This window comes from Chionomys nivalis, chromosome 11 (genome assembly GCF_950005125.1).
Source record: "Chionomys nivalis chromosome 11, mChiNiv1.1, whole genome shotgun sequence".
Taxonomy (NCBI): Eukaryota; Metazoa; Chordata; class Mammalia; order Rodentia; family Cricetidae; genus Chionomys; species Chionomys nivalis.
Window position 1 is genome coordinate 11,796,507 of NC_080096.1, and position 24,464 is coordinate 11,820,970.

Below are 24,464 nucleotides of genomic sequence, written 5' to 3' on the forward strand. Positions count from 1 at the left end.
TTAGCACAGCAGAAACCAGGTGTGGTAGAACACGCCTGCCACCTGAGATAGGCAAGAGGATCAGGAGTTCAAGGTTATTCTCGGCTGTCATAAGTTTGAAGTCAGCTTGGGCTAGAAGTCTGTATTGCAAAAAAAAAAAAAAAAAAAAAGTAACTCAGAGACAAAAAGCTCTAAGGTGAGCAATCCCATGAGAAATATGGCTGTAAGGGTTTAAAGCGCCTTGGCGGAGCTTACAGGGTTCTGTATATGGTTCAGACCAGTCAGCTACACTGAGTATGGCATGTTTGTGTTACTGGAAAGCAAGATGCCTGTTGCTTATTCTTAGACCCCAGTCGCATTCTGAATACCACCCATCCCATTTTACAGATAGCAAAACAGAGGCACAGTTGGTCAACAACTGTCTAAAGATAAGCTGAGAAGAGCTAGGTGGGTCCCAAGGAAACTTGAAGCTTTCCATAGTATTGCTTTGTAAATTTCACACACACACACACACACACACACACACACACACACACACACATACACGACAAAATACTGCTTGGGACTTAAGTTTAATTAAAAGTCTTGCTGGGAGATGGTGGTGGTGGTGACTGTGCATGCTTTTAGTCCCAGCACTCTGGAGGCAGGAGGTTATCTGTGTGTTCGAGGCCAGCCTGGTCTACAAAGCAAGTTCCAGGACAGTCAGAGCTGCTACTCAGAGAAACCCTGTCTCAAAAAGCCAACAACAACAAACAAGAAAGTCCTTGTGGCTGGGCATAATCTCAACTCTTAGGAATATAAAGCTAGAGGATTGTGCGTTCATGGCCATCCTGAGCTACACAGCCAGACTCATCTCAAAATATTAAAGAGAAGGGCTCAGAAAGATGGCGCGGCAGTTTGCTGCTCTTGGAGAATGCTGGAGTGTGGTGCCCAGCACCTGCTCTGGGCTGCACACAAGTCTCAGCTTACACTCTTATAAATCCAACTGCAGGGGAATCTGCCTAATTTCTGACCTCCCCAGGCACTGCGCATACATGTGCCCCAGACACAGACAGACACGTGTGCACAAATACACACACATTAAAAAAATACACTAAAGAAGAGTCTGGCCGGGCGATGGTGGCGCACGCCTTTAATCCCAGCACTCGGGAGGCAGAGGCAGGTGAATCTCTGTGAGTTCGAGACCAGCCTGGTCTACAGAGCTAGTTCCAGGACAGGCTCCAAAGCCACAGAGAAACCCTGTCTCGAAAAACCAAAAAAAAAAAAAAAGAAGAGTCTGGGCTGGGCGGTGGTGGCGCACGCTTTTAATCCCAGCACTCGTTTGGGACCAGAGCTAGTTCCAGGACAGGCACCAAAGAAAAGTCTGATTTGGCATGGGGGTGTATGCTTGTAATCCTGTGACTGGGGAAGTAAAAAGCAGAGGCTACAGCGTGGATTCCAGGTCAGTCTGAGTTGCACAGTGTCAGGCTCTGTCTCAAACCGCCACAGCTGCCGCCACAGCTACCAACTACCACCACCACCACAGCCACAATAGCCACTGCCACCACAACCACCATCACAGCCCCCACCAGCTCAAAGCCTTCACAACTAGTGAAATGTAAATTTCCCTCCGACCCAGTGGCAGACTAAGCAGCATTTACTTAAACATCTTCACCTTCTGAGCCACCTCACCCTTGGGATTCAACTCTCTTAGAAGCAGCCAGGCTACAGAGCTCACCCTCCCGCACCACTTTCCCTGCAGATCCAGATATCCCCGTGAGCCTCCGGAATGTGACCTTCCCGGCTCGGTTAGAGGGCCATTAGGGTTGAACTGATCTCTCTGTCCACAGACAGGGCAAGTGGGTTTACCCTGCCACCTCCCAAGTGCTGGCCTTGGAGTGGCCTCACATTTTAATTGTCACTTGGAGTGCTAAGTGTTCAGCTTGTCTACGTCCAGAAGTTGGGAACTCAGATGCTGGGAGCACAAACCCTTTTCTCTAAATTTATTTTTTATTTTTTTGTAGTGCTAGGGAATCAGATCAGGGCTTTGCACATGCTCTAAATGTCTAATAATTGACGTTCCTCTTTAATTTGTGGCCTTGGCTTTTGGGTGGCTGGTAACACACGTGCGTTTTACCTTACCTCCCATATACCTGGTGAGTACATGCCCACACTCCCTTTCTCTTGTTTGAGATTATTATTAGATATTTTTCAAGACAGGGTTTCTCTTTGTATCTTTGGCTGTCCTGAACTCGCTCTGTAGACCAGGCTGACCTTGAACTCACAAGGATCTGCTTGCCTTGGCCTCCAGAGTGCTGGAATTTTAAAAGTGTGCACTACCACCACTGGGCTATCCCTTTCTCTTAAAGACAGGGTCTCATTGTGTAGCTGGAGCTGACCTAGAACTAAGTAACCCAGGTTGGCCTTCACCTCCTGCCTCAGCAGGTGGAGTGTTCCACCACCAAGCTTGGTTCTTGTTCCCACCCCCATTTTGTTTTTTTTTGAGACAAGATCTCATGGAGCCCAGGGTGGCCTGGAACTCCCCCATGTGCTGGGATTATAAGCACTTGCTTTTTTTTTTTTTTTTTTTAAAGCAAGGTCTCTGGTTGCTCAGGCTGGCCTAGAATTATGTAGCCCAGGCTAGTACAAAACTCATGGAACTCAGAATCCTCCAGCCTCTGCCTCTAATGGCTAGGATTACAGACGCATGCCCCACACCCAGCTCAGAAATACTCTAAGGCTCTTTCTCTGGAGTGTCAGACATTTTCTTAGCTGCCTGCCTCATGATATAAAAAAGCCTTTGTTTCTGGGATGGTCTGAGTCTACAGCTACTGCTTAAAATGCAGCCCTAGAGTATCCTTTCCCTTTTACTGTTAGGGTGGGACCTGGAGCCTGGAAGTGTACCACCACTGAATTAATTGCACTCCAGCCCTTTTTGTTTTGGGTCAGGGTCTCACCCAGGCTGGCCTAGACCTCAAGATATTCCTGCCTCTTCCTCCTGTGTGTGGGACTCCTAGGCACAGGCCACCATGCCTGGTAGCTTTTAGATTCTAGAACTGAATGCTGCTTCACTCCAGAGGGAGTAATGCGCCCCCGGGGCCAAGCAGCAGTTCCTTTTGGAGTTGAAGATCTCTCCTCTGTTGGATCAGTCAGGGTTACCATTGTAAGGTGGGACCAGGAGACAGAGCAATGGAAAGGGCTGCCTGGAGGACACCAGGCAATCACTATGGTCAGGATTACCACTGTGTCACTTGAAACTGGCCTGCCTGGGAAATGAACCACTGTCTCTCTGGCCTGTCTGGTAGGTGTCATGGAACTTTGACATCAGCTACTCCATTTTGATCTCTAGTCTGATCTGCTGGGGCTCAGTGAAGAAACGTAGTCAAAAAGTAATGGGGTCCTGTAACTTTAACACGAAAATGGTTACATCTGTTATTCCGTGGTTGTGAATGTTGGGGTGGAAGGTAATGCTACACACATGTGCTCACCGACACACGCCAGATGGAATTATCATCACCTGTCATAGGGTAAGAATGCTAACATACCTGGCTTTAAGGGGTTTTAGAGAGTGCACATTAGGAAACAAGCTCAGAACAAAAGACAAGGGGAATTCGAAGGCTTTTTACTTTTCCTTCTTTTTTCCCTTGATCTCACTAAGAAGCTCAGGCTGGCCTGGAACTTGCTATATAGCCCAGGTTGGCCTCAAACTTATAATCCTGCCTTTACTGATGTGTTTTCCATCCATTTTGTATTGTTTGCCCAGCATGCTAAGACCCGTGTAGTAAACAGCAGGGCCAGGACAACTGCTGTGTGGAACTCAGGTTTGCAGCTCAAGGTCTCTCAAGGTTATTTGTGGAACCAGTCAGCTTGAAGCTGGTCAGGGTCACTGCTGTGTGCTGGAAGAATCTCAAACCTTGCCTCCATGGCAAGGAGAAACCGACCAGCAGGTAGTCCTGAAGACCGAAGATGGGTGCTGCACATGCCTGCTAGCTAACACTACCGAGACCGGGAATCCGCGGCAGGCGAGGCGGGCAGTTACTAGTCCCATCTCACAGAAGGGCAGCGTGAGTGCAATGCCCCAGTCCTGGTCCCTTATCCTCACCAGAGCTCAGGTCTGGAGTCCTGCTCACCTCTGTAAGGACAAAGATGCCCCTGGCACAAGGCAAAGGAACAGGATTGCTTTTTCTAATGATGTAGAGTAACACCTACTTATTTCTTAAAATGTTTATTATACATGCTGTTTTCCTGGAGAATCCAGGTGTTTGAAGTCGGAGTTGACAGGCACATTCAGCACGGTGAGGGTTAAGCCAGTGCCCTCTTCTCCTTGTAGGTCGCCATCATTTTCTTGATTTCAGCAATGGCTTTCCCTGGATTTAGACCCTGGAGAAAAGAGAAGACCGTCAGTAAGGTGTGACAGAGGGAACAGAGCTGGCCAAGTCCCTTCTCAGGAGGGGTGGCATGCAGATCCAGTCTTCGAAAGCCAGCAAGCCCACAAGGGCAGTCCTGCCCCACTCTGTTACACTGACTCCTGGCATGGCTCACGCCAGCAGGCAAACACATCCATGGCAGACAGCATTCCCTGACTGCCCTAGACCCCCAGGGTGGTATCTCCTCTAGGTCGACAGGCTAAGGTCAGTATCACTATCACTAAGTCAGCGACTGCAGACTACATACTCTCAAAATGGGAACACTTTGTATCTTGAGTCTGACTGGCCAATACCAGCAGCCCTGGCTGCAGGAGGGCCTCACAGCTGTGACATCTGTTTTGCAGGACTGGTGAGTACCCTAGTAAGTGCCAGCCTTGCAAAAACTGGGAGGAAAATAGTAGGTACATGGCACGATTAGACTTATCTGAGGTTGGGAAAGGGCCCTCTCACGTTAGAAGAACCCAGAAACTAAAGTGCTGAAGAAAGGGAAAAAGATGAAAATAACCTGAGAGAGAAGAGGTTCTTTACACAGCAAGACAGAGCAGTCTCCAAAGTGCACAGGTGAAAAGGGCACAGATGGTGTGGCACACACATGCACACTGCACAGCTGGAGTCAATGTCAGGTTCCCAGGGCAGACCCATGCTCTCCTGCTCTGCCATAGCCTGTCCTGTGTAGGACCTAAAGACCCTGCTGAGAGGTTGGGACCTTGGAGCAGAGGTTTCCAATAGAACTTGCTGCCTAGTCTGTTTGGAAGGCAGCCAGAGTCACACCTCATAGATCCACGATAAATACTCAATTAGAAGGCAGCCAATTTAAAACTGGACACCCCCAGCCGGGCACTCGGGAGGCAGAGGTGGGCGGATCCCTGTGAGACAAGGCCAGCCTGGTCTACAACAAGAACTAGTTCCAGGACAGGCTCCAAAGCTACAGAGAAACCCTGTCTCGGGGCGGCGGGGGGGGGGGGGGGGGGGGGGGAGGAAACAACAACAACAATAAAAAACTGGACACTCCCACTGTAGTGGGCTATGTGAGGCAGAGCTGGACCAAAAGTTCCCTCTCAAAAATAAGAGCCAGGGTAGTGATGCATGCCTTTAATCCCCGCACTCAGGAGGCAAAGGCAAGCAGATCTCTGTGAGTTTGAGGCCAGCCTGGTCTACAAAGCGAGTTCAAGCAAGTATCAAGAGATACCCTGTCTCAAAACAAGACAAAACAACAACAAAAGAAATGTGAGATCTGAAGGTGCTGGGGTCTAAGCTGGAGAGGCTGAAAGCACAGCATATGAGGAAAGAGGGTGACCAGGGAGGCCAGAGCTCAGAGTCCCATGAGTCCCAAAGCAGCTCTGCAGAAGAGATAGACCTGTCACGCTGGCTCAAGCACATCAGTGGCCAGAGGTGTGACACAGCTGAGGGACCCTGGCTCTGTTTCTCTCAGCACTGGCTTCTGACAGCATTCTTGTCCCCTTCATCTCTGTCACCTACAAGTAAGGCCTGCTGCCTCTCTTGGGACCTGGTAGAGTGTGTGACTAAGAGTCATTCAAGCCCCAACTGAGTAAACAGGGATTCCAGTCCCTCTCCACCTCCAGTGACTGTGCTACTCCCGCCCATACCTTGGGGCAGGTCCGGGTACAGTTCATGATGGTGTGGCAGCGGTAGAGAGAGAAGGGATCCTGCAGTTTGGCCAGGCGCTCCTCTGTGAAATCGTCTCTGGAGTCGATCATCCAGCGATAGGCCTGGGAACGCAAGGCGGGGGGGGGGGGGGGGGATGGTAGCTGAGTCAGCTGCTGGCCTGGACAGGCTTGGCTCAGGAGTGTAGGAGTCTTGCCATTGCCCTGTAGTTCTTGCCCACCATGCAGGAAGGCTCTGAGCTCTTTCCTAACTCGGTGTGTTCATGATCATCATGAGCCTTTGATCCACCCTGTGCTTGGTACCTCGGTGTTTAATGACACAGTACCGGCATCGGCTCATTTCACACTGTCCCAGGTTCTAATTAGTGAGGGTAGGCTGTGCTAAACGCTTTTCCCTCTCCTTATAGCACCTGCCTGTGCTAGAACCTGCCATCGAATAAATGGATGCTTTGTTTGGGACAAGGGTCTCATTGTATAGCCTTAGCTGGCCTGGAGAACTCAGAGATCTGTCTGCCTCTGCCTCCTGAGTGCTGGATTTACAGGGATGCCTCGCGATGCCTGGCTTGTTTGTTATTTTAAGGCTCCCAGCCTGGCCTTGAACTTATCATCTTCTTGCTTCAACCTCTCAAGGGCTTTGGATTACAGGCATAATGAGCTATCATAGCCATCATGGACAGCTTGTCATTTTCCATCAATCAACACATCCCCTGAGATGAGCGAACTCACAGTGGTTTACCACAGCCTGGACCTGTTCCAGCTGTGTTACCGAGACCGGTGTGCTTTCCAACAACTCAGATCCTGGTCAGCAAGCAGCACAGTTGAGTGTACCTGACTGCACATGGCAGGGTCAACACTATTCTGTGGTCACATGGCCTTTAACTTCCTTTTTAATGGGAAAATGAGAAGCATGAAGTTGTTTTTTGACTTGCTTCAGTCTCTGAAAGCACTGACCACAAATCTGAAAGGCAGGCTTTCTTCCTGCCTTCTGATGAGCAGTTGCCCCTCAAGATGCTTTCCTTGCCTCACAGCCCCAGCCCAGGGATCTGGTTCACACTGGTTGTCCAGTGGGTCCCTCCATTTGGGATGATCCTCCTTGCTACAAAGGTGCAGCAAGATGAAACCTCAGATTTGCTAAGAGCCACCTGAGCAAGGCATTGGATGTACTGCATGTCACTGGACACCATCCCTCTGCAGACAGCTGCCTGAGCAGGCCACCATTCTCAAGGACTTGTGGCTGCTTGAGTTAGGGAGCACTGCACCTGCATGAGAACTGCAGGTCCCAGGTACTTGTCTCCATTCCACCAGTAGCTGGGGCAGCTGGTACTGCAGCAGGCGCACAGGATGCATTCATACAGTCCATCCTGTATGGAGAGAAAGGAAGTCAGAGACCAGAGACCAACACATGACAAAGTGCCAGCCTGCTGTGTGATTTCTGGTGAAAGGGTGGTTTGTGGCGGTGTAATAGATTCATAAGAAAATACCTTGTAATGAAATACAAACCTCTGCTAGATCAGAGTTCAGGGCCCTTACATCCAACAACAGTGCATGTAGATTTGATAATCAATAACCCCTCACAGACCTAAGAGTCATGAACAAGTTCAGGTTCCCAACCAGCATGCAGCCTGCAGCACAGAGGTCACTGAAGTTCCTTGGCCGCCTGCCCCGGTGTCTCAGAGAAGACTGCTGAGCAGGCCTCAAGTTTCCCCTGGGCCTCAGTAGTATCCTACGCTGCCCTCCACCCTACTGCTCTACTGCCGTCCGGAAAGCACCCTCGCCAACCATGACGGTAGGTTTAAGTAATGACCAGCTTCTCCCGATCCTCGATGGACTGCAGATACTGCTGCTTGCCCTCCTGGGACTCATCCTTCTTCTTCAGATAGGGCTCGATGGATTTGTACTGTGCGTAGAAGTTACTCAGATCCTGAGGGAAAGGAGAGGGCAGTAGGAGAGAGGTCAGCTTCTACCAGGGAGGGCGTTCAGATTGCTGTCAGTTCAGACACTGTACTTTCCCTCCCCATGATAGTCAGAAACCAAACTCTCAGAGGCTGAGATAAATCAAGGTTCTAGAAGGGGACATGGTCAGTATTAGCCACACCAGCTGAAGACATGGCAACTGCAGTCCTTTCTCCCGCTGCCCCAAATCAGGGAAGCCAGCAGAGAGAGGGGAGCTCAGCGCAAAGCCAACTACTGCTGCTTTCCTGCTGATCTTCCACACAAAGTTTCTGCAGTTAAAGCCAAGTCCTCCATTTCTGGGGCTAGTTCAATTCTGGAGTTCTAAACCCCTATTTCCAAACAAACCCCGCACTCTGAGCTTCAGAAGGACTGATTTCCAGGCATGTCACCTCTCATTTAGATTCTTCAAACATACACAGGTGACACTGGTGTGGACCTGGGAAGGGGGTTCCTAATGTCTCTGGGGATACTGTGGAATTCCTCTTGCCATGAACACAGGGAGTGTCTGATTGTAACGTATACCACAGTAGCTGCGGACACCCGGACCTAGCCTGCTCTGGAGAACAGAGGGCAGGCCATGCTAGCACCACCCGGCAGGACACATCTGCACCGCCCCCAACAGGTGGGAGAGCCACAGACACTCACAGGAACTAGATCCTTGATCACATACATATGCGGAAGAGGGTAAATTTTTGAGACTCTGTTGAGGTCCGTGTCGATCCTACGAGTGCACGCCAGAGTGTTGCCTCCGTTGATGTTCATAGCACAAGAGCCACAGATCCCTGAGAGAGACACCAGCTGACCTCAGGCTCCCAATCCTTCCTTCTGGGCCACGCTGACCACTATTAGTAGCTGCGCTAACAGGATGTCTTTTCTCCCTTCTCTTTCCTGCCTGGACTTCAAACTTGAACCAGGCCATGCGCACTACCCACTAAGCTAAACCCTCAGTTCCTTGAAGCCCCAGCTGGCTTCTTCCATCTTTGATTACCCAGGTTTCCACGGCTAGTGAGTAGCACAGTGCAGACAGGGAGACGGCCTCTGTGGCTGACTTCTGGTGTCCACCCCACTACAGGTCCTTGCAGAGTCCTGTAACTCCACAGGCCCATTTCCTCCTCCCCTGTATATAGAGTTCATGTAGTCACCTACCCACCTCACATGAAGACACAACAGCTCTGGCTCAGACGGGCTTCACAGCCACAAGGGCCACATGGGCCTCAAGGTACGATGTGATTTTTGCCTTTTGAGTTTTTTCTTTTTAATTATTGTTATTAAATTAATTTTATTTTTGCCTAAAATCATATTTTAAAACATTTTTACTTTTGTTGCATTATCACTAGCAATTACTCCTCCCTCCCTCTCTTTTTCTGTGACAGGATTTCTCTGTGTAGCTTTAGCTTTGGCTGTCCTGGAACTAGCTCTTGTAGACCAGGCTGGCCTGGAACTCACAGATCTGCCTCTTTCTGCCTCCTGAGTGCTGGGAATAAAGGTGTGTCCACCACAGCCTGGCTTTTCTCTTTCCCTCTTTTGAGACAGGGTCTCACTATATAGCCTTGGCTGGCCCTGAACTTGATCTCAAAGACTCAGAGATTTTCCTGCCTCTGCCAGCCCAGTGCTCCACACCCTCAGCTACAGACTAATGCAGAGCGGTCAGAGCAGGACACCGTCTTTTCACAGTCTCACAACAGCGCCAGCACGTCACCCCGTGACAAGTGAGAGTCGAGGAGCCTCAGCAAGAAAACTGCACCTCTCCCTAAACAAAGAGCTCACAGTGAAAATGCTAGCTAGCCTGTCCTCACTGCTGCCAGTGAGCTCATGGCAGCTAACAGGAACCACGAGACAGAGGAACCTCGGGACAAACATCTCAAGGGGAAATCAGAACTTGCATCAGAGTTCAAACTTTGGAAGCCATTTCCTAGGAAAAAGAAGGTGATGTACAGCATCTCTGTACATATCCTCTATTCCCTTGCTGCCCACTCGGGCAACCCCTAAAGCTGTACTAGTCTCAGCAGCAAGTTATCTCACCGTGCTGCAACTGCTCTCCAGGCTGTCCCCAGCAGTGGCAGCCAAGACTCTCCGGAGTCAGAATCCCAGTCAAGGTCTAGTGATAACGAAAGTCATGCTCACCTTCTCTACATGATCTTCGGAAGGTCAGAGTGGAATCTATTTCATTCTTAATCTTGATTAGAGCATCCAACACCATAGGTCCACACCTGATAGAGAAAAGGCCTCGGCTGCATTCACAAAGGTAGCATCCTTGCTTCACTACTGTACAATGATCAGAACACCTAGATGCACGACCCATTCAGTACCACATCAGCACCAGATTTTTTTCCTACAGTTTTATTTTTTACTTGCTTAAAGGTTTAATTACTACAGTTTTTTTTTATTCTTTTGTGTGTGTGTAGTGTATGCATGTGGAAGCCAGAGGATGCTGTTTAGAGTCTCCCTCTAATGCTCTGCTTTATTCCCTTGAGACAGACCTTTCACTGAACCTGGAGCGGCTGTTTTTCAGCTAGGCTGATGGTCAGCAATCCCCAGACCTGGACCAGCCTGGGTCTGCTCCCCCAGGAAATACAGGAAAGCATCGCCCGCCTGGCTTTCTCCATGGGTGCGGGGATCCAGACTCATGCTTGCACAGCTAGCACTCTTACCCACTCAGCCATTTCTTCAGCCTGCTTTTCTCTTGTTCTGTTTTTTTGAGATGGTGTCTCACTAGGTAGTCCAGGCTGGCCTTGAAATCAAGAACCTGATTTGGTAGTTAAAATAATACAGAACCACCACAAGAAATATGGTAAAGATAATAAAAGAAAATGAAACAGCCTAGAGAGATGACTGAGCAGTTAAGAGCACACGCCGTTCTTGCAGAGGACCTGAGTTCAGTTCCCAGCGCCCATGTTGGGTAGCTCATAACTGCCTGTGACTCAGCTCCAGGGAATCTAACATCCCTGGCCCTGCATGAGTCTTCCTGACAGCACCAATCTGTAGTCTCCATCTTCACAGCCTCTAAGTCTGTTTTTATTTGTTCATTTGAGACAAGGTCTCAGGTAGTCCTGGCTGTCCTTGAATTTGCGATGTAGCTGAGAATAACCTTGAATTCCTGGTCTGCCTCTACTGGCCAAGTGATGGGATTATGGGTCTGGGTGACCATACCTAGCCAGTCTGCTTCCTTCACTGTTTTTTTTTTTTTTTTATATAATTAGCAATCCTAGATCCCACCAGATTTTACTGAGGACTGTTAATGTCTCATTGTTTTTAGCAGGTGACCAACATGGCAGGTCCAAGCACTGGAAAGAGGCTGCACACAGAATTTGGGATTCCTCTTCACTTCTTTCCAGGTCCCCGCACTTTCCATGTCCCCTGCTTCCCCTAGTTAATCTTTCTGTTGCTACGCAGGCTGGGGCCTGACCTCACGGAGGAAAAGTACGCAGCTCACAGTGGAGTCCACATTCTCCCAATATTTTTGTTTACTGCTGGTCACTTCCCAGTGCCTTCAGGTCATTCCTATCTGCTCCCTGGGGTCAGTCTGATGAAAGCCTATTCTAATATTTCTGAAAGGAAACGCAGTAATGCCTTACTTTAAAAAAAATTCTATATTTTTAGCCACATAATGAGGTGGGTTTTTTTTGTTTTGTTGTCTGTCTGTCTGTCTGTCTCTTTTACTTGAGACAGGGTCTATGTATCTATCTTACTTGAGACAGGGCCCCACTATGTAGCTTTGGCTGTCCTGTGGCTCATGCAGACCAGACTGGAATCAAACTCAAACTTTTTACTTTGTTTTGTTGTTCTCTCTCTCTCTCTCTCTCTCTCTCTCTCTCTCTCTCTCTCTCTCTCTCTCTCTCTCTCTCTCTCTCTCTCTCTCCTCTGTTTCCTGAATGCTGGGTGTGCACCACCATGTCTGGTCTGGTTTACTGAGTTTTGATTTGCACAGTTTATCTCTAATTATTTGGCAATATTTTTTTTCCCTTAATAAAACAGTTACCTATGAGTGTGATTTGGGGCTGAGGATGTAGTTCAGTTGGCAGAGGGCTTCTATAGCATGCATGAAGCTGTGGGTTTAAACCCCAGTACCTCACAACTATAATCCCAGAATTTCATGGTAGAGGGTGGAAGATCGTAAGTTCAAGGCCTTCTTCAATTATAACATGAGTTCAAGACCAGCCTGGGCTGTAAGACTCTCTCAAAATAAAAAACAGAAAAAGAAAAAGAAAGGAAGAAAGAAAGAAAAAGAAATTTGGAGAACACAAGGAAGGATTTTTTTCAGTGGTTGGTATCTGGTGTTTATCTTTCTCAAATAGACATCTACCTGACTTTAAAAACAGAAGACAGATTCCAAAACATTAGAAAATGAGGTTTTTATGTCTCTTAGATCCTGAAAAGTATGTCCCTATATCAAATTATGAGTTCCCCTTTAGAGAGGGGGCATAGCTCGGTGGTAAAACGTAGCATACATGAGGTCCTGGGTTCAGTTCTGGTACCACAAACCAGACCTAACCATGAACCAAGCATACCCTCCCGGCCTGCTCCTTACCAAGCACCTGGCTGGCACAGACACTTACTTATTCAGATCAACTTCGTAAGTCTGCATTCGGGGTTTATCTCCAGTCTTGTCTGGGTCCCATCGGTAAATGGCAAATTTTTTGACTCGGGGAGCTGCAGCAGCAGCTGTCTGTGCCCCTCGGCAGGCCTGAAACTTGAAAAAGCCCAGAAAAAGAAGAAAGAAAAACATTTAAAAATGCAAGGTACTTCTTTCCACTTAGCTGGCATGATAAATGTGTTACTGGGTGAAGCACGCTGCTATGCCAGCCATGGCTCAGGGCATAGAGACACAGAATTTAGTAAAACAAAGCCTTGTTTCCAAGGAACTTATTTTAAGGTGACAGCAAGACAAAAACGTGTCTGAAATAGTGCACAGAGTGACCTAGTCTGAAAAACCAATAAATAAATAAGAAAGAAGCAGAAAAGAAAGCAACCCTCCTAAACCCAGGGAAAACTCATACTGAAAAAAAAAAAAAAAAAACTTGGTAAGAAGCACAAGATAAAGAATGCCCGAACACACAATAAACTTAGGGAACAAACAAGTTCTGCCCTGTGATGGCCCTACCACACCTCAGCAGAATGAAACCTTAGCCACAGGGCCTTGGATCTACTCCCCTTGTTGGGAGTGCAGGCATGTCCCACAATGCCCGGTTCATGTGGTGCTGTGGACTGACAGACATGCATCATTACGCCCAGCTTTTATGTGGTTTCTGGGGAGCCAAATTCAGGTCATAAGGCTTATAAAGTGTTCTTACCAATCAGCCATCTCCCTGACCCCTTTAGTTTTAGAAAGGGGTTTTCAAGTGGCCCTGAACACACTATGTAGCTGAGGATGACCTTGCATTTCAGAGTGCTTAAACTGTAGGTGTGGACCTTTGTGGTTGTCTGAGGAGCTGGGATGAGAACTCAGAACCTCATGCTTCGTAAGAACTGAGCTCCATCCCTAGCCTTGTCCTCTCCTCACATGACATACCCCTGGAGGTGGGCAGGTTACATTTATACCTCTCAGCACGCCTTGTGCAGCCCTCTGTGCACAGACAGCTTCTGACACAGACTTAGCAAGGACTGAGCAAACGCTGAACAGTATACGACACCCAAGCTGGCTCATTAAACGGCGTTATTTAGTCACACAGGCTGCTGCAGTGCAGGCTGTGTCAATCACCCTGAAGCCCTGTCCCCGATCAGCAGGTGAAACAAGGCAGAGTCCACAAGCTTTTTGTGGTCCTGCTACTGGGAGGGGACGAGGACTTTGATGGAGCCAATATCAATTATAAACCAAGTCTCAATTTGTCTACCGAACGATACAAGACATGTCTCAAGGTGGCTAGGGCATTTACAGTTTGCAGGTTAAAAAATGCTCCCCTACCTAAGGCTTAAAATACATTTAGGGGCCTGAAGCTTAGGAGGTGGAGGCAGAAAGATCAGGAGTTCAGGGCCAACCTGGGCTACATGATACTGTTTCAACACCACCACCCCTAAGAAAAAGAAAGTGGGGGGAGGGGAAGCGGGTTAATATATAAAATGAAAAGTAATTTTTTTAAATTAAAAAATATAAAAAAAAATCTTAAAAAAAAGAAAGTAAACATGAAAATTACATCTCACCTCCCTATCAATCTGCATAAGCACCAAGGGAAGTTTTTTTCCTGGGAAGAAACCCCAGCCCCATTCCACCCATTCGCTGCAGCTGCAAGACACTCTTGGCTAATGTCCTCTGAGATTATATATATATATATATATATATATATATATATATATATATATAACTTGTTCACTTGAGACAGACTTCCTGTGTAGGCCGGTCTTGAATTCTAAATCCTCTTGCATGCCCAGCGCTGGGACTCCAGGCGTGTGCTTCACCTCCAACTCTCCTGTGCTATTTCAGAGGAAGTGAAAGGGAGGTAACTGAAAGTGTGTGCTCCAATCATCTTAGCTCACTTAATAATAATCCTGTTCTTTGTTTTCTTTTCATTAGATAGGGCAGAAGTCATCACAACATAGTTACTGGGTAAGGACATAATTTTGAGTTTTAACAAAGTACTATTACCATAATTAGAGTATTCTTGCCCATCCAAAATGGTCTCTTTTTCATCATCCCATGTCCACTTTTTCACTCAAAGTAAAGACTTTTGGTGTTGCCAGGAAGTGGTGGTGCACTCCTGTCACTTGGAAGGCAGGAGCAGGTGGATCTGTGAGTTGGAGGCCAATCAGGACAGCCAGAGGCTAGCCTGGTCTAAAAAATGAGTTCCTTTAAAAAAATAACCTGAGATAGTCAGGTGTAGTGGCACACACCTTTAATCCCAATGCTCTAGACGCAGAGGCAGGTGGACTTCTGTGAGTTGGAGGCCAACCAGGATGGCCAGAGATACAATGTAAGACCCTGCCCCAAACACACACACACACACACACCCTGGGGACTGGAGAGTTAAATTGTTCACAACCTGTAATTCCATCTCTAGGAGCTTCTACGCCCTCTTCTGGACTCCATAGGCAACTACACTCTCACACACATATATACATAACTAAAAATACGAGTAAAAACAGGTCAGTAAGATTGCACTTATCACCAGCCTGACAACCTGAGTTATATGCCTAGAATCCACATAACGGTGGAGAGAACTGACTCCTACAGGTTGTCCTCTGATCCCCACATGCACACGTAGGCACGTGTGTACCCCCATACACAAAATAGAGAACACATGACGATTTTTTAGTTTGGAAAAATCAAACTAAACCACATGCATCTGTAACAACACTGAGCTTCTTTCTTGATGGAAACACCTGGATGTCCGTTCTACCACAGCCACTTCGCCATCCTCACTCTGTAGCACCCAGGGACCACCATCTGCTGGCCCTACAGGTGAACCTCGGCATTATAGAAACGTAACTGCCTAATGCAGGGGCCGTCTGCTTTTGTTTTACACTTAGACCGGCCTACACTCACTATACGCTGAGAATGACCTAGTGTTCCCACTCTCCTGCACTCACCTCCCAAGTTACAGGATTAAGGTGGGCATTACCATCCCTGGCTTTGGTTGCTTGTTGTTGTTGGTTTTTATGTGTGTATCTTTTTGAGATAACACGCTCCAGTGCAGCCCAGGCTGGCCTTGAACATGTGGCAAGCCTCTTGCTTTTGCTCCTGAGTGCTAATACTACACACCGAGTTATGGTCCCACAGTATGGAAGGCGAATTTGCCAGTACCCTCAGAGGGTGGTAAGAGCCCCCATGCTTAGCTGATTCCCTCCAGGCCTGCTGGGATGACAGGTTACCTGCAATGGAGCCTCACATCACTTTTCTCCTATTTAAATACTTGTTTCTACAAAGACATTTGATCAGGTACACTTTTCAAAAGGGACTAGGTTTAGACTGAAATTGATACAGGGTTTTTAGATTTATTTAGCCTTTTTTTTTCTTTAGATAAGACTTCACATAGCTTAGACATGCTTCAAATTTACTATGTACACAAGGACCTTAAACCCCTGATCTTCCAGTCTCCACATTCCAAGTGGGTCACCAACCATGGCTATGAATCAGCAAGAATCCTGTTGTTCTGAGGGTCTCACATCTAGACCTGCTGTCCTGGAACTTGCTAGTAGACCAGGATGGCTTTGAACTCACAGAGATCTGCCTGCTTCTGCCTTCTGAGTGCTGGGATTAAAGGTGTGTGCCACCACGCTAGTCTATTTCATATTTATTCATGTGTATGCAGCGCGTGTGTCACATGGTGCCTGTGGGGGCCAGAAGAGGGCACTGGACCTGCGAAAGCTGAAATTACAGATAGGTAGCTGTGAGTGACAGGTGGCTCTGAGTGACAGAACATGCATGCTGGGAAATGAGCTGCAAGTGTTTTTGCCAGCTGAGCCACCTCTAGTCCTGGAGTTGTGGTTTTCAGAAAGACAGGATAAATTACACATGCTTGTGCACTGAGCACAGTGATGTTGGCAGAGGACAAATCAACTGTGTATGGATGAGGGGAGAATTAGCAGAGGGTCTGGTGAACAAGGGAGAAAAGAACAGGATGGACATCAGCACATGTGGTGTCTCGTTAGTCCCACTCTGAATCCCCAGTAATAGGAAAGAGAAGACGGTGACTCTCTCGAGAAGCCTGTGTCCACTCAAAGGTTTTTCTTTTTTAAGCCTTTTTCTCCCCGAATGTGGATGTCTAAATCTATAATTGTGGGAGTGACTTCTTTATGTATCTGTTGCTTTCATTGGTTAATTAATAAAGAAAACTGCTTGACCTGATAGGGCAAAATTTAGATAGATAGGCGGAGTAGACAGAACAGAATGCTGGGAGAAAGAAGCCGAGTCAGGCAGTTGCCATGATTCTCCCACTCCAGACAGACGCAGGTTAAGATCTTTCCTGGTAAGCCAGCTTGTGGTGCTACACAGAATATTAGAAATGGGTTAGATCAATATGTAAGAGCTAGCCAATAAGAGGCTGGAACTAATGGGCCAGGCAGTGCTTAAAAGAATACAGTTTCCGTGTAATTATTTCGGGTATAAAGCTAGCCATGCGGGCAGCTGGGTGCCAGGAACGTAGCCCGCCGCTCCAATTACAACAGAGTGGCACCCAACGTGATGGACTAAATCCACTTAAAAACCTGAGAGGGCTTTAAAAAAAAAAAAAGGGAGAGAGAGTTTAACACAGCTTTTGGCTGTTTGTGGGTGGCTTGCCGCAAAGAAATTGTCCTGACTCAGCAGCAGGAAAAAACTGGCTGTTTTAAAATGCCAGCTTTCTGGGCTGTGCGGCCACTGCGATCTCTGTCTGGCTCCTGCGGGAGACAGAGCTTTTGAATGGAGCATTTGGAGTAAAATGCTATGGCTTGCTTGATGGCAATGTGGACTGCTGTGTGCCTGGAACTGTGTGTGGCTCAGGGGCACCAAATGGCTCTGAGGCAGGAGCGGCTCAGCTCCGCCATGCTGAACTGTGCTGGTCTCAGGCAGGAACTACCGTAATTACCATAATAATAGCACAGTTAAGGTTTAGACTGGGCAGGAAACAGGCGGTACCGTAATACCCCTATATGGTGCAACTTAAGTTTTTAAGACATGCTTAACATTTTTAGAAATGCTCCTGGATAGTAAAAAAATTACAGATTCATAATAGGACAGATTCAGACCAGTAAATGGATCACAATGTTGGATGAGTGTACATAGGCTTGAGAGAGAGAGAAAAAAAATAGAGAATAGAGTTAATGCCCTTAAAAAAAAGGGGTAGTCTTTAAAGAGATAGAATAAAGTAAAGTGATAGAGTAAAAATAAGCCACGTAAAAATAGAAAATTCACAGAGAGTCTGGATTCTTTGTATTATTGTGTTTTCTTTTTTCTTTCTTTCTTAAAGATTTCTGCCTCTTCCCCACCACCGCCTCCCATTCCCCCCCCCCCCATATTGTGTTTTCTTTAAAATTTTTGACTGTGAAGGAGCTAAGTACAGAGAGACATTTCATTGTGTGGTCTGCCCAACTACATGTATGTTCTAAAGGTATCATGATTTCAGAATTTGGGTCTAAGGATATGATGCTTTGGAGAGGGTCTTTTGTTTTCACAGAGGATGAGACCCTATGGATTGTTTCTGTCCCAATATGGTATGATAGACCACGCCCTCCTGAAAGGTTGCTGTGAACACCCTCAAAAAATTACTTTGCTCAACTGCCGACTAAGATGAACCTAGCAACAGGTTATACCATGAAAGACCTAAATAACAGCGCCCCCATTCAGCATGAAGCAGTTTGGAGAGAAATAACTGCGCCCATATTCCCAAATATTGTTTATAAATGTTCTTTTACATTTAAAGGGGGATATGATATAGATATAAATAATTTGCATTGGTATGGATTTTAAGGTCAATTTTGTTATATGCATATGTATTTCTGATCCTGATTAAGGTATTGTGATTGTGTGGTTCATTTAAAAATGTAATGTATAATTAGGAAATATAGGTTGTTAATGGATAATCATAAATAATAGTTAAGCTTGTAGTCATGTTAGTTAGATTTTCTAGATATATAGATATATGTCAATTAGATAGCCATTCTTCATATCTTTTAAAGACTACAGAACATGGCATTTAATGTTTTAATAACTTAGGGCTTTTCATGACAATGAGACACGTCTGCTCCTGGCAGCACCAATCTACTTTAAGAGGAAGATGGGCATTGAAGAGGCTCCTTATGGAGTTTGATAGCCATTTGGGCAAGAAACTGCTCTTGCCTGGACTGTTGCATAAACTGGACACAAAGAACCCACAGAGAGAGGACTGCTGAACTTGCCTAAAGGTGAGATGGTCTTTCGGGGTTCCTGACTCATGAAAGAGTCTGCGAGACATTCTGCAGGACACAGCAGAAAGTGACTGAACTGTCTTTGAATTTCCTGCTTCATGGAAAAGTCTGCTGGATACTATGGGTCTGAAGGCTGAAGATGGATGCCCCAACAGTACAGAGAAACTTTGGGTGACTATACAGGCAGCGAGATGTCTCTGTCATTTTTAGAGGTTTGGAATACTTGTTTGCTTAGGTAACATTATATCCTTCTGGAGTCTTTGATGGAATTGAAGAATGGATAGTGATAGTTTTCCTTAGTTATGATAAAAGATAAAATAGATATATTGTAACTGTAATTCTTGCTTGATAACTGTTTTGCTATATGTAATTTTACTATGTTAAAATGAAAGCCTTCTAATATGTATATATTCCACACTTTCTTCATCCATTCTTCCATTGAAGGGCACCTAGGTTGTTTCCAGGTTCTGGCTATTACAAACAATGCTGCTATGAACATAGTTGAGCATATACTTTTGTTGTATGATAGGGCATCTTTTTTGTTTAAACAGAAAAAGGGGAAATGATGTGGGAGTGACTTCTTTATCTATCTGTTGCTTTCATTGGTTAATTAATAAAGAAAACTGCTTGGCCTGATAGGGCAGAATTTAAATGGATAGGCGGAGTAAACAGAACAGAATGCTGGGAGAAAGAAGCCGAGTCAGGCAGTCGCCTAATTCTCCCACTCCAGACAGACGCAGGTTAAGATCTTTCCTGGTAAGCCAGCTTGTGGTGCTACACAGAATATTAGAAATGGGTTAGATCAATATGTAAGAGCTAGCCAACAAGAGGCTGGAACTAATGGGCCAGGCAGTGCTTAAAAAAATAGTTTCCGTGTAATTATTTCGGGTATAAAGCTAGCCGTGCGGGTGGCCGGGTGCCAGTAACGTAGCTCACTGCAGCTAATACAACATATAATAAAACCTTTTTTTTTTTTTTTTTAAAAAAAAACCTTTTATTTATTATGGTTGTGTGCGTGAAGTTGGTGGTAAGGATGTGCTCTCGTGTGGTAGTCAGGAATGCTCTGTGTAGTAAGTTCCCTCTTTCCACCTTCATGTGAGTTCTGGGGACGAACTCAGTTCATCAGGCCTGAATAACGAGCATTTTCATGCAGCAAACCTTCTCCTCAGCTCTTAGAGCTCTTCCTAATAAACTCCGCCGTTGCTTTTAAAGAAGACTGCATGGACAGGGAGGTGGGCCAAAGCACCAAGTCTCCCACGGGAGTAGTGACTGTGGACACATCTGCAACTCAGTCTTTGCCTCTAGTGGATATGCAACATAGGAAGAATGTTCTAGACAATCCTGGAGGAGATGAACTTCACAGTCCATGACTGCAGCAAGGTAATGAGTGACCGGACAGACACAGAAGAGAAGGGAGAATTGCAGCTACATGGAAGGGCTGTTGCTATTCCTCTGGCTTCCTCAGGGGCAGGCTTGAAACTAGACAAATTACACAGCTACAGGAGGGAAGGTGGGCGAGGCTAGGAAGGACACCAGGCTTGTACAGACTGAAGGTGCAGGCTTGAATCTGAAATGTGCCCTGTCACCTTTGAGCTGTGTGCTCTTCAGAGAATTACTTAGTCAATCTACCCCATTCCTCCTTCGCAAAGGGGAGGGTGGGACTGATACCTACTTCACAAGGAGCAAGTCAAACTCCTGGCAGAGCTCAGGAGACGGTCTCTGCCTTTCAACACTGGCAGCATTTTCAGGACTCAGATTATTCTGACTGGCAGATGGGTATTCTAAACCTTACCGATCCCAGGAGCAAAGAAGCAGAGCTGTAAATGGCGGCTTTGCCCTCCTGGAGTCCACAGTCCAGATGAAGAAATAGGAGTGCTATTAACAGTTAACCCATTGCAGTTAAACACTTGCAGGCAGACTGCAGTCTGGGGGTGCAGGCCATACACAGAGATTCAGAACCCGAGCCCATAGCAACACAGCAAACTCAGTGGGGTCCTCGGGAATATGAATAAATACACCTTCCCACAGGGAGGACACCTCTCTCTCACACTGTCCTGGGGAAGGTGGGAAAAGGCCTCTCTTGAAACCCTAACACCGACCATTTTCTACAGTTCATTCTAGGAAGCCCTCTTAGAACTCGCTCCTAGTGGTGGGGCTCTCACAACTTAACTGCTGCCTCAGCAACTCGGAAAGAGGCTGGTGAACAAGGTCACCGAGAATCTTTAACTGGAAAACCCATCAGGAGGCTCTCCTTCCTTGAGAAAACGGATGTACCCCTTCTCAGCAGACGGACTGCCTATAGCTCTTCAACTAGAGGAGGGGCCTTGTGAAATTTCCCCTATTTATGCTGGCATGTGAACTGGTGCTGTCCAATCCCATGTTGTCAACACTAAACACTCGTATGTATAAGCTACACTACACAGACTCAGGAGATTATGTATGTGTCTCCGTATATGCTTAGCAACGACAATTAAAGCCATGCATGTGAGAGGGAGCGGTGAGCATGGGAAGAGAGGGAGGGTGGGAATGATGTAAACACAGTACTCATGTATGAGATTCTCAACCACAGACAGAATCATTAACTGAATCCCCAGGGCATCAGCCTGAGGCTCTGGCAGGCAGTTTTACTGTTCTTTGAGACAGGGTCCCAAGTAGCCCAGGTTAGCCTTGCACTCCACATGCGGCCGAGGATGTCCTTAAGCTCTTGATCTTGCTGCCCCAGACTCCTGAGTGCTGGATGGCAGATGTGTGTCAGGGCACCTGACTCTGGACCCTTCCTACTCAGGAAGAGATGAAGAGGTGGGCAGTGGGGGCACACACCTTTGATTCCAAGCACTTGGCAGGCAGAGGCAGGGGGGATCTCTGAGTTCAAGGCCAGTTCCAGGACACCCAGGGCTACACAGAGAAACTGTCTCCAAACAAACAAGAAAGAGAAATGCAGAATGAATGCTTTGTTAGGGTCACATCCAGTAGGTTGCAGAGAGCCGGTCTTCCAAGAGGGTGGAGTATGGACTGTGTCCTGCTGCCATAGCAGGCACTTAAGAAGACAGAGAGAGAGAGATCAGCAAAGTCAAGAGAAGGAACTAATACTTCCATATGCTGACCACACACCAGGGTTCTGCTGCAGGGCCAGGTGTGGTGGCATACACCTTGAATCCCAGCATGGGGGAGGCTGAGGCAGAGGGATTTCTGAGTTCTAGGAACTGTAGGGCGGCCAGGGCTGCTTAGAGACCCTGTCCAAAACCAAACCAAACCAAAAACAAGGCTGGAGATGTGTCTCAGCGGCTGGGAGAGGGGCAGGGGTCCTGCTCATATGGTGGCTCATAACCACCTGTAACTTAGGTCCTGATCTCCCTGGATACCAGATAGGCACACGGTGCCCCTACATACGTGTAAGCAGACACTCATACACCAAACTTAAAAACAAAACAAAACAAAAACTGCCCTGGATAAGCTGATGGGGAGCCTCGGTTTTCAAATCTCTAAGAAGCTCAGAGTTCCGGCTGCCCACCTTTAAAGGGCTCTGTCCGGGAGCCCAGAGGAGCCAACAGACTGGACGGGATTCGCCAATCTTTAGCTCCTTCTGGAAGCAGAGGCTGCTCGGCTGGCCCTTCTAAACGCTCCCACTGAGAAAGCACGCCTGCAGGGTGCAGCTCCCCGAGGATACAGGGCGTGTGGGACGACCTGTGACAGCTACTACAGGAGCAAGGGCAGAAGCAGCCCCGGGCTCTGCCTGTGTCACCCCGTGCCAACGGTGTGGCATCAGAGCCGCTACACACGCTTTATGGAACCGAGTCTCGCCTGCAGGCTTCCACAGGCCGGGCTCCAAGCCTTTCCAGGGCTGGGTTCTTTCTTCCACCTCTCCTGTCCCTTGAGGGTTAGGAGCGTGGCTCCCCAGCTTTACCGACCCAGACCAGCCTGCCCTGGCCGCGCGACCTGGCCTCCCGGGTGCCACCCCAAGCCCCCCTTACACACAAGGCTGAGCAAGTCTTAATTTCTGGTTTTGAAGTTGGGGGCCAACAACCGGGCGCTGGTCATATGACCTTGAGATGCCCTCCCTGACCTCCATCTTTCTGCTGACTTTTTCCACCCTCTGCCCGGCCGCGACCCTCCGGCTGCAGCGAGGCGCCGGAGGGCGATCTGACAGGATGCTCTGGGGCAGGGCGTAGGTGAGCCGCCCTCCCCCTGAGGCCCGGCCCCGGGCTCCCTCCGCCTCCCCGCGGCCTCTCCACTCCGGGCAGCTTCGGTGACCGGCACGGTTCCCCACTGAACCACGCCCCAGGGGCTCACCTGCAGGCCGACTCGGCCGAGAGCCGTAGCAGGGAAGCCGCGCTTCAAGGAGACCCCGACCGCCGCCGCCATCTTTGCTCCTGACGTCAGCCCCACCTCTTAGCCTCCGGCATCCCGTCGAACACCGCGGTGGAAGCCGGCATCTCACCCCGAGGCCCGCTAGCCGCCGAAGAGCCGACGAATGGGAGGCGGCTTCCGGTGTCCGGGGCGAGCCGAAGGAAAGCGCGCGTGCGCAGTAGCGGTCAGTGGGCTGCTCGTCCGCTGGGCCTCGGGTTCCTAGGGTGACCTTAGCAGTCTAAGGGGCCGGAGGGCGGGTGACCTGGATGGGGCGGAGACTTCCAATTTTGTTCAAGGCGCCGCACACCTTTAATCCCAGCAGTCTGGAGGCTGAGGCTGGTGGATTTCTGTGAGTTCAAGGCCAGCCTGGTCAACAAGAGCTAGTTCCGGGACTGGCTCCAAAGCTACAGAGAAACCCTGTCTCGAAAAACAAACAAAAAGCAAAAAAAATAAAATAAAAAATAAAAAAAAAATTCAATTCCTTTCCACTTGCAAGATTATCTGTCAATCATCTCTGGCTCTTGTCTGATCAGTTTTTTTGTTTTGTTTTGTTTTGTTTTGCTGAGTCTAGAGAGCCCCTCATCCCCTGGCTGCTTGGGACAGTTGGTGAGTGATTGAGGAGAGCACAAAGACGACTGACAAAGGTGCCACTCATCCATTTATCCGTAAATATGTACATAACCCGCTTGACTGGAATCCTAGCAATTGGCAAGTGGAAGCAGGAGGAGCATCCGGATTGTCTTTGGCTGCCGTCGTGAGGTCGAGGCCAGCCTGGGATACATGGGACCATGCCTCAAAACACACAAAAACAGAACCAAAGCAATCAGAAAGTAAGGGGCGCCTGGTAGGGGTAATCCCAGCACTTCAGAGATAGAGGCAGGCAGATCTCAGTGAGTTCGAAGTCAGCCTGTTCTACAAAGGGAGTTTCAGGACAGCTAACGTGGTTATACAAGAAAACCCTGTATCGAAAAGCAAAACAAACAAAAACCAAAAAGTAAGTAAGGGGCACCTGCTATGTGGCTGGGGCCTGGCTCTAGGATGCCATGGTGAGTGAGCCAGGCACTCACCTAATTCCTGGGTAACAGTGGAGAAAGGCAAGTGGGGAAGAGACAGTAGGAAAGCTGGGTGACGTGGCCTAGGGTGTTCACTCAGGAGAATGACCTTGAACTTCAGAGAGTGCCATCACACCTGGTTGCACATGCTCGCCCCCGAGCACTGCCCACTGAGCTGTCCTGGAGTTCATCTGAACTGTTTTATTGAGCATCTTCTATGGATTCTTTCAGAGTCGCCCTGACTTGGGATTTGATTTCCTTGGGTAGGTGTGATCTTGGTGTCCCAA

The 24,464-nt window shown here is 47.9% G+C and overlaps 1 protein-coding gene across 2 annotated transcripts; it reads right to left on the reverse strand.

Moving 5' to 3' along the window:
• Positions 1 to 4,171: 4,171 nt before the first annotated feature.
• Positions 4,172 to 23,227, reverse strand: Sdhb (succinate dehydrogenase complex iron sulfur subunit B). 2 transcript variants are annotated; one of them, XM_057785152.1, is made up of 8 exons: positions 23,069 to 23,227; positions 12,520 to 12,653; positions 10,088 to 10,173; positions 8,609 to 8,745; positions 7,815 to 7,931; positions 7,270 to 7,371; positions 5,993 to 6,115; positions 4,172 to 4,338 (listed from the first exon to the last, which is right to left on the reverse strand). In XM_057785152.1, exons 1-8 carry the CDS (start codon positions 23,138 to 23,140, stop codon positions 4,261 to 4,263), a joined length of 849 nt encoding a protein of 282 aa, XP_057641135.1. In that variant the 5' UTR covers positions 23,141 to 23,227; the 3' UTR covers positions 4,172 to 4,260. The 2 variants fall into 2 exon arrangements, with proteins under 2 accessions (XP_057641135.1, XP_057641136.1); XM_057785153.1 differs by having other exon boundaries at positions 12,520 to 12,647; positions 23,069 to 23,217.
• Positions 23,228 to 24,464: the final 1,237 nt, after the last annotated feature.